Source organism: Myiozetetes cayanensis, unplaced genomic scaffold (assembly GCF_022539395.1).
Source record: "Myiozetetes cayanensis isolate MyiCay16 unplaced genomic scaffold, myiCay2020 scf12, whole genome shotgun sequence".
Classification (NCBI taxonomy): domain Eukaryota; kingdom Metazoa; phylum Chordata; class Aves; order Passeriformes; family Tyrannidae; genus Myiozetetes; species Myiozetetes cayanensis.
The window spans coordinates 16,766,761-16,777,070 of NW_026086826.1; the positions used below are offsets into that span (position 1 = coordinate 16,766,761).

Sequence of the window (10,310 nt, forward strand, 5' to 3'; positions counted from 1 at the left end):
CCACAAATGCCACACGAAGTGGTTCTACAAAACCAGCCACACATTCTGCTACCATAGACAAGGTTAAGATACACTTATCTAAAGTATTTCTGCAGTTTCAGATTATTTATTCTGCTATTATGAAAATTGGGAGGTAGTGAAAAATACTGTTCCTTACAGAAATATATTGTGTGTTTTATATCAAGCTGTATGTTTCTCTGCATAATAGTAAAGGAAAGCATTAGAATTAGGTTGACTGGTATAATAATTGCAAATTACACTATTTTTTTTACTCTCTTTAGGCATATCACTTTGCCTTCAGGCTAGAAATCTATGCATCAACTTTCAGACAGATTTTTTTTTTTAAAGCAGTGGAACATGTAAGCCCTTCAAACCAGAATTTCAAGGAGAAAATACAACCAATCTGTAATTACAGCTGCATCACAACACTAGTGGAATTCCACTAACTAGCATTGCATAAAGCCTCGCTTGCTCCTCCTACATGCACTAAATATAAATGTGCATGAGCAGCAAAAGCAATTTGCCTAATCTCTGAATCAGCTAAATAGCATTTGCACTGAAATTTTGTCTGTATACTAACTTATCTGGTTAAACTGGGGGTCAAACCTGTTAAATAAGCAGAATCAGAATGACGTTTTCTCTTTAACTTTAGATGTTGTGCTATTTTGTTGCTTGCCTGAGAAGTTAATAATTCCACTTACACTGTTCAAGTCAATTTGTTTCCTTTGGAAAGGATGGAGTTGGATTTTTTTAAACACAATTTCAGTTAAATGTTTCTGTAAGGTCCTGCTTTTCTTGAATTACTAATGGATTTACGTCTCTGCAAATCCTGGAACACTTAAGTTCATTTTTCTAAAGTGCATTGCATCACATGGGATTGTTGAGTCTTGGCAAACATTTTACTGGGTATAATGGCATTGCAATTAGCTGAATGCTGCTCATAAGGCTAATTGCTTATTAAGGTCTTTCTTTTTTCTGTCACTGAGGGCAGAAACAACACTCTGAGTTTCTTTCTGTACTATACCTGCAGTTCCTGTATGTTAAGCATGCATTGCACCAAAGTGCCAGTCCAAATGCCCCTGTGTTTAATGCACAGTTTATATGCAAAATTGGTGGAATATTTTCTCCAGAACTAGAACGGTCCAAAACTCAGACATCATGCTAGTTCTGATTTTTTTAAATTTCCATCTTGTCATTTGCAGAATCGAAAGTGTTGAAAGAGATTCCAGTCTTAGCAAGCACGTAGTGAAGCTGCTCTGTTCAACATCTTCCTGTCACTTCTCCTGTGCCAGTATACTTGCTTGCTTTCCCTGTTCTTGGTTGGGAACGCTGCCCAAAGGAAATGTGAGGAATCTGTCCAACAACTCATCTCTCAAAACCCACATCCCATTTTACAATTTTTTTTTCTGTAGTGGCTATTAGGACTCATAATAGTAGGAGATTGGGAAGAAATCCATTCTTCATTCTGTGGAAAAAGAACAAGGAGGGTGCAGTAGGTGTAGAAGGTCTGAACAGCTTTAGCAGAGGGGTCCCACTTTGGGTGCAGTTTACTTTCCATAAATGTGAGTGGAAGACTCGACACTACAGACTGATTGTAATTGTGGCAAGGCTTTTTTTCCTGCCAGTAGTGTGCAAGCTGGTTATTCTATTAAAAAAAAATCCATGTAGTTTACAAATGTCTTATTTTTAAGTTTAATCAAATTTTGTATAAATATAATCCGTGTTGATAATGCAGATTATAAGCACTTGCAGGAGCATGTGCTTCTGTTTTTGTCTAGTTGGAGATTATCCCTTAATCATGCAAGGTCCAGGTGTGCACTTTCAGATTTGTTGACTCAGGGAAGCTGGAGATGACATTAAAGGCCAGTCCCATTATACTGTAGTTACATTTAGGTTGTTGCTCCTCTGAAGAAGAACTCTTGCTTGAACCCCTCAGTGAAAAGAATGGCAAGAAGAAATGTGCTCATTACAGGCTGCTCCTCAGGGATTGGACTGGCATTAGCTGTAAAAATGGCAAAAGATGAACAGAAGAGATTTAAAGGTAACCACGTATCTGTTATTTATCTTTATAAAAAGATTCCGTTCAAAACAGTGCTGTTTTTTCCTCTCTGATTTTACAGGCAGTTGTATTCAGCTTGGTGACTTGTTTCTATTTAGTTTTCCTCTTCTACTGCCAAGAAAATACAATACAGTGAAAAATATACTGTTTTCTGTAAGCAGTTTATATTTCTGTAGCTGTATTGAAACTGAGCAGCTACAGGAAGCGAATAAGTTTACACACACACCAGGGAAAGACGGGAGCATAAAGCCCAGTGGCTGCAGATCTGGGGGGTGTGCTGCCTCAGACACACATTCACAGCTGGGGGCAGCTTTGCTTGGGGCTCCTCAAATGTGTTGAATGAAAGGTACATGCCCGTGCCCATTTGAGGACCAAAGAAGGGAATTTAGGTAAACTTAGGTAAATTTGGAGTTCTTTCCTTAAAGCACATTTCATTATTCCAACCCTGTGTAAGCATAACTGCGTGAACAAAGGGGCTGGGATTTGTCTTACTGCTGAAAAACAGAGTATTTGCTATGACTGAAAGTGGATGGCAAGGTGAACACAGCAATCGTACTTACTCTCACAGTTTTTTACTGCTAATGGACTGGATGCACATTCAGAGCTTTCTGAGTAATTAGGCCACAACTAATTTTTTTCAACCTAAGGAAGTATCTGTCTTCCACTTTTTAAATAGAATTATGGTTTTTATTTCTGCTAACTGTTGCTTCTGGTGTGCTGCAGTTTATGCCACAATGCGGAATCTGGCCAAGAAAGAGCCACTGGAGGAAGCTGCGGGTCGCAGGCTGGGCAAAACCCTGGAAATTAAACAACTCGACGTCTGTGATGAACAGTCCATTAAAGCTTGTGTGAACAGTATCCCTGACAGAAGGATTGATGTCCTAGGCAAGTACAGGATGTGTGTGCTATGAACAGATACCAGATTTCTATATATCATCATCTCAATTAACCTGCAGAAGTTTCACTAATGTAGTTTTTAAGTTATCAAAGTAATAATAATTGCATAATATATTCTGTTCGAGATCTTAAGACTTCACGTAGACATGAGCCAACCCTGCTTCCATGAAGTAGGGAAGCTTGTTTTCCTTGTTTACAAAGGAGAAACTTGATCACAGGGAAGTGTCTTGGATAAGATGAAACAGTTTTTAGTAAATGTGAGAACTTTTGCCTAAACCGGCACTTTCATGAGCAAGACTTTCTACTCCATTGATGAAGCAACAACTCTTTGTAGTAAGAAAGCAACAGCATTTGGGAATGAGCAAGTAAAAGAACAAATGCAAAGAAAGTAAGGATATTTTCACTTTGTATTGAGAACTTAAATTGTACTTTACAAATCGCTCAACAAGTGTTTTCATACTGTTTTGCTAAAAATAAATATTAATATCTTAGTAAAATGGAAATTGCTTACACCATCAGCTATTAAATCTTCTCTAATAGAAAATTATGGATCTGCATTTATTTTGATTAATTATTGAAGCAGTGCTTAACAAGCTGTTTCTGCAAAATGTACTGTAATTTGACATACTAGTTGTAATGCAGAACGCCAGTCCTATCATCATTCTCCACTTATAAATATCCAGAAGGCAAATAAAAAATAATGGAAGTGTGTGTTTGGTTGGTTTTGCTGGGGGTTTATTTCGTCTTGAAGATATGAATGTTAAGAAAACAAAAACCAGACCACAATCTGGCCCAGTCTATCATGTTTTGAAGACTTCTGTTTATTCTTATAGGTATTGACTGTAAATTTAACTCTTAATACTGAATTATAAACAAATACAGGTAATTCTTGTCTCATTTTCCTGTAATACTTTAGTAACTTTTTTTAGAAAGGACTAATCAGAAATAAATTAGTAAAAAGGCAAAGTATATGATAATTTAAATTGGAATAAAAGCATAGTTAAAAAATAAAGAAATCTGGAAGTGTCAAGTGTATTTGCAAAGCTTTAGTGACAATAACGTCTTTTAATCCTTTCTTAAAGGATTATTTAAGGATCATTTAACCCTTAATCCTCATTTTACTTTCAAATGCTTTCCAGTAAAGATTACAAGTTTATGTTTATGGAGGTTGTTGCTCACTGTTGTGTCCCATTTTGCGCAGTGAGCAATGCTGGAATGGGGCTCATTGGACCTATCGAATGTCAGACCATCGATGAAATGAAAACTGTGATGGACACCAACTTCTTCGGACTGGTTCGACTCCTGAAGGAGATTCTGCCTGACATGAAGAGGAGAAAGAGTGGGCATATAGTTATAATCAGCAGTGTTATGGGAATACAAGGTAAAGTTTGTTTGTTTGTTTGTTTGACCTAAGAGTTCAGTACTCAAAATTTAAAGCTTTCCTCTGTATATCTAAAAGAAAAAAAGTAGGAGCTGGCATATCTAACTGTTGTATTTTGTAATGCTGATGTTCTGACTACAAAAAGCACCTGATGGGTTTTATGCATCTAGGTGGGATGTTACTACACAGCTACTCTCAAGACATTATAGCAACACAACCTGCAGAGTGAATCTTTTTTTTAGAGTTTTAATTTAAATTCCATTTTAAAAAAAAATTATTGGTTTTATTATCTGGAGAACAGGGCTTAGCATTACTTTTCTCTTTCCTACTGGAAGGAATTATGGGAACAGACAAACATGCTTACTACACTCTGCACAATAATAATAGAATCAAATCCAATCCTGAACAACTGTACCACCTTTTTGTAAAGTTTCTCGTCTCATAAAACTCGGAGAGTAAAATTTCACTGACAGATAGCGGTACTCCCACTCTCGTGTCCCATCCTGTCTAGCTGTATTTGTTTCAATTTTTTTTAAAACTTACCTGGATTATTCTGGTGAGCAAGGGCCCTGCATCAAACTGCAAAAGTTGTTATATTAATACAATACTTCCCCTCCACCTAAAGGATTGATGTAGTGCTTTTTCTAACTGACTCAGATGCCAGCTGGATCTCTGGCATGATTGGATCTCCTGCACTGCACTCAGCTCCTGTGTTTGTCTATTAAAGTCTTGCTGATAAATAATGCAGATGGTATTACGTGTACAGACACTTCCACATCTTAGACTACAAAATCATATCATCCAAAGAGATCACAGCATTGCTTAAGAGAAGGAAAAGTATTACTCAAACATCCTTTCCCAGACTAAGCAGTTTTGAGAACTTAGGCAAAACTCAGTGTTTACATTCAGCATGCACAAGGATTTTTCTAATGTTTTCCCAGCAAGGCTGTAGAAATGAGCTTTTACAATTAAACTATTGGTATGTTGAACACAATCACATTCTAAAGGATGTTTTGTTTGTATCATCAGGTATTTTATTTAATGATGTTTATGCTGCATCCAAGTTTGCTGTGGAAGGTTTCTGTGAAAGTTTAGCTATTCAAGCACTCAAGTTCAAACTGCAGTAAGTATTGATCCACTGGTGTAAATTGTATTTTAGATAGTGTTAAATATTTCAGATCTAGTAAACAAATTTTTAAAGCTTGCTGCTAAAGAGATTAAGAAGCCCTTGAAAACCATATGTCACAAAAGGCATAGAAATGTCCACACTCTTCACACTACCTAAGCAAATAAAAAGATCTAGATGTTAAAATAAACATGTTCTCTTGAATAGTTAAAGGCTGTTTAGCTGTGGATAAAATACAGTTTATGTAACCCTTCTGAAAACAGATTCTTGCATACGATATCACAGGAATGAAATTATAACATCAGCCTGTGATCTTTTCCTGTAGAAGGGAGAACAGCCTTCTTAGGCAATTCACAGATGAAAAACTCCAAGGGCTCACCATAGAGAGTGAGCAAGTGCAAATCCATCAGAATGGAACACAGGGAGAGATACCTGTAATGACAGGGAGTGGGAGCAAAGTGAGAACAGTGTGCTGTACTGCTTCCAGTGTTTTAGACAGTATTTGTCTAAAATAGTGATTTGTCACATGTATATTCACACTCATGTAATTCTGCTACTGTTCTTTGTGTGAAGTCCAACAACTGGTAAATATTCACTGCGTCTGTGTGTGCCCAAGCATTGAGCCCCTGTGCTGTGGAAGAAGAGACACCTGCTGTTGTGGGATTTCAGAGACAAAGCTGTGATTCCACATACTGCTCTGCAAAGTTTGGAGGGATTTAAAATAACTGTATTGTAAGGATACACAGGAGATACCAGAATCCAGAATTAGATTTCAGAGTATAAGACACAGCAAAAAGGAGGTTAAAAAAGGAAGTATAATAGGAAAGGTTAAAGGTCCGATGGGAAGAGTGACATAAGAGAAAAGGCATTAATTCCAGCAGTAGCTGGAATTCTGCTGTGAAGGTCAATAGTTTGATTTAGTTCTAAAGAAGAGCCTTTAGAACATCCCCAAAGAACTCAAGTCTAGAAAGAGTTTTTTTGACAAACACAGTGGCTGGGACTTATTATTGCCTGAGAAAAGAACTGGGAAAAAAACCTGATCAGTATCTGTATTTCAGTGATTTGCTGTATGTTACTGAGCAAAACAGCACAGCAAAAGTCTCTATGTTGTAATTAATTATTATACAGTGGGGATCAATTCAAGGGGTCTTGAATTATCTAATGCTGACAGCTTGACAAAGAAAATCCACCTTTGGGCAACTCCCCATCTCTTTCAGCTACTTTTGGTTTTATCAAGGGAAACAAAGCAATCAAGGCAGAATTTTGTCCGAAAAATAACGAATTTTGTTATCATCCATTAATTCTTTTTCCTAATGTCTGATAAGCTCTTGTGGATAAATCATCCTTAGATTCCACAGCTGTGAGACAGCAGGTAACTTACTCACTTATGGCACTCACTTATGCCATGAATTAAGTTACTGCACTTCTCTGAAAATCAAACTACGCAGATTTCTACAACCCCATGGGGCTGGGTAGGAGGAGCATGAGAACAGTAATGCAGTATGGGTTGCTTTTACAGAATGTACTGTTTAATATTGTTTGCTAAGAGTGCAACCCTTCAATATTGCTTTTTTGTGAAGGATTGAGGGGTGTATTTTCCATTGGGGAGAGTCAAAAACCAGTATATCTTTGCTGTTTGAACAGGTTAAGTTTGATTGAACCAGGCCCAGTGGTTACAGAGTTTGAAAGAAAAGTGTTTGAAGATGGAATGAAAATGGATCTTTCAGCTGCAGATGCAGAAACAGCAGAGATGTTTACTAATATTTACCTTAAAAATTACAAGCAGATTTTCCAGAGCCTGGGACAAAGTGCTGAAGATGTTGCAGAGGTAACTCATCAACAATTCTCCATCTTCTTTTTTTCTTTTTTTTTTTCCTTTATAATTTACAAATGCAGTGGTTGGTCGGTGGGTTTGTCTGGCAGAAGCATTAGATTTAATTAAATGTAATACACACAATCAAAAAAGAGTTTTTAAAAACTCAAGAGAATATTAAGGAGTTCTAACTAAAACACTGTAGAATATTAAGAGAATGTTCATTTTGAAGTATTGAAGACAACCACGAATTGTAATGTAAACACCACCGAGGTATTAGATGCCCTGTGCATCATCTGTTGAAGGCTGAGCACTCTGCAGTGTTACCCTACACGAGCACAGGGCTCCCACCGTTGGCAAAGCTGCTGCCCTGTCCATCTCCCTGGTGATCCCTCCACTGTGGGCAAGTTCACTCAGCCACCCCAGACCGCCAAGGCTCAGCAGAAGAAACAGTGAACTGCAGAAGAAAAGATCTACTATTGTGGGCATATTTTGGAAGACTATTCAGGATCCTCAGGTGTAAGGTGCTATTCACCATGGTATAGAGAAACAGAAATAGGACTAAGAATAAATAAAAAATACTTCTTATGGCCTTAAAATATTTTAAGAAACATTTCTAATGAAATTCTAATAAAACTATATACAAGGTTTTACATAATTCTAGGACTTTATACTTTCACTTTTCCACTGTTAACTGAAAACTGGGGTTTTACTTCATATTTTGTAAAGGTCCTTTGAAAATTCTATTTCTCCTTCTCTACAGCATACAGTAAAGGTAATTCTTGCAGAAAATCCACCTTTTCGCCACCAGACCAACACCTTGTATACTCCAATGACAACTCTGAAGTATGCAGATCCAAATGGAGATCTACCCATTGATATATTCTACAAAATGGTTTTTCAGCATGACAAAATCTTCAGTGCAAGTCTTAACTTCATCAAATTGCTACGGTGGAGAAGTAGAAAGAGCTTTGACCTGGGAAAACCCTCACAATAAGTATGAGATTATATAGTGCAAATTGGGGTTACTTGTGGCTGCTGATGACTCAGTATGTTGTTATTCAAATGGCTTTGCTCTGTAATTGTGAAAAGGCATTCAAGATGTTTATTTGACCTTAGCCAAGATATTCAGCTGAACGTGTATATCTTCAACGTTACAGTTTGCAGAATCTTGCAATTAAAATCCTCTAACTATAGTTTTCTTCATTTTAGTGTTTGCTTTTTTTACAGATCTGTTTTCGTGGGAATGTGGACATTGACTGACATTTGTGTATTCAGTGTTAGGCTGATCCCTTCACTTAGTGGAATATAAACATAGTGAGATGTGTACAGTAGGTAAACTATTTAGATTCTTAATATCATAAAAATATTGGATCTTTTCACTTATTAGGATAGAATCAGTGATCCTTCAATCACAGCTGCATTGTTGTTTTCAGAAGTCAGATCTATTTATCAGCAACATGAGAAAGTCTCATCAATCTTAAAATGTCACAAGTGGAATATTTATTATTCATATATATTTATTATAATATTCTGAATGCTTCCTTTATGGGCAATGGTTACTAGTGTATTACACTTAGTGAACAATAAAATGTTTTTTAAAAGCAACTTAAAGTATCTTCTTACTGTCTTGGTACTATTCTTTTGAGAAACAAAGTATTACCAGTAATAAGTAATTTCAGTTCCTTAAATCCCCTCAGTGTCTGAAGCAGAGGCACAGGCTCTCCTCTTCTAAGCTATTCTAATAAGTAGGTGTTAAACCAAAATTCTGTCACGAAGAGAAGGCCTTTCCTTGTCTTTCTCTCGCCCTGGTCTGAGAAGTCATCTGAGGCCAGCTGGGGGCCTGGCTTGAAGTGCTGTTCTTGCACGGCATTCCTGTTCCCTGACCTCCAGCCTTGCCCCTCGGGCCTCCAGGCTGGTGTTCCTCAGCACATTCCAGCAGCTGTCCTTGTCTCACCCAGACAGCCCAGCTGGAGCTCACCGGGGATACAGCAACTGTCTTTCCTTCGATTCTTTCTCACTAAGCCAAAATCTTTACTCCATGCTGGGACTTGCCCAGCCCTGCCCTGCCCCTCCCCAAAGGAGCTCCAAGGAGCCAGGCAGCACCCGGGCGTGGGCAGCTCCTGGGGATGCCAAGCACTGCAGGGCACACACGATTTGCTCTGCAGGTGGGGCCCGAGGTGTGGGGGCGGCAGGGCCCTCCCAGGGCAGCAGGCAGGGCAGTGAGGGGAGAGCAGCACCCTGGGCCCGGCTGGAGGCCTCAACCACGTCCCACTCCTAAAGCGAACCGGGAACACGCCGGGCTGGTGCCCGCAGCCCCGCATCAGCCTGTGCGTGGCACAGCGGTGGGAACAGCGGCCAGGCTGAAAAGGAGCAGGCAGGGACCGAAGGCCAGCAGTGCTCTGGGGCTGAAGGGAGCGCGGCCACTCGCCCTCTGCAGCCCTTCGGCACCAGCGCGGGGCAGCGCTGGGCACGGACAGCACTGGGAAGGGAGAGGCGTGCAGGGAGCAGCTCCGCGCCGCTCAGCTGCGGCTGTCCCGGCCCGCAGGCTGGGCTGGGCCGTGGGGTGTGAGGGCCTTCCACAGGCACCGGTCTGGTTAACTCTGCCTCACACAACCCTCACGCTGCTGGTTATGGGGTGGCTGGAAGCACAAAATGCAGCTTCACAGACGGAAAATCCCGAGCAAACCCCCCCGTGGCTGCGAGTCGCGGAGAAGCTGCGGATGAGGAGCCGAGCGCCAACCGCGCGCCCCGCTGCGGGAACCCACTACCACCGGAACAGAGGGGAGGGCGCCCGGAGCAGCTGCCGGCGGCAGCAGCCGGGCCGAAGGGCGAGCGGTGCCGGGCGGGGCAGCCCCCGGGCTGACGGACGGACAGACGGACGGACGGACCGAGGGCCCCTCGCCGGCCCCGCCGCCCGCACGTGGCCCCGCGCCGCTTCCGGCGCCCGCGGCGCGCGGCGGAAGCTGTTCCGGCTTCCGGCGGAAGCGCCGTCCCCGCAGGTTGAGCCGGAGCCGGAGCGTTTCCGCCTCGC

General features: G+C 40.7%; 1 protein-coding gene across 1 annotated transcript; it reads left to right on the top strand.

Annotated features, from left to right (window-relative positions):
* The first annotated feature begins 1,909 nt into the window (after positions 1–1,909).
* Positions 1,910–8,833, top strand: LOC126635393 (retinol dehydrogenase 8-like). The gene is made up of 6 exons (XM_050306608.1): positions 1,910–2,041; positions 2,783–2,948; positions 4,162–4,337; positions 5,367–5,460; positions 7,108–7,291; positions 8,040–8,833. Exons 1-6 carry the CDS (start codon positions 1,945–1,947, stop codon positions 8,271–8,273), a joined length of 951 nt encoding a protein of 316 aa, XP_050162565.1. The 5' UTR covers positions 1,910–1,944; the 3' UTR covers positions 8,274–8,833.
* Positions 8,834–10,310: the final 1,477 nt, after the last annotated feature.

Bases quoted from the DNA above. Each gene is read 5' to 3' on its own strand.
- LOC126635393 (XM_050306608.1), top strand. From the start codon at position 1,945: ATGGCAAGAAGAAATGTGCTCATTACAGGCTGCTCCTCAGGGATTGGA. The intron at 2,949-4,161 runs GTACAGGATGTG...TTGCGCAGTGAG, and splicing joins AGGATTGATGTCCTAGGCAA to CAATGCTGGAATGGGGCTCA. The intron at 7,292-8,039 runs GTAACTCATCAA...CCTTCTCTACAG, and splicing joins GTGCTGAAGATGTTGCAGAG to CATACAGTAAAGGTAATTCT.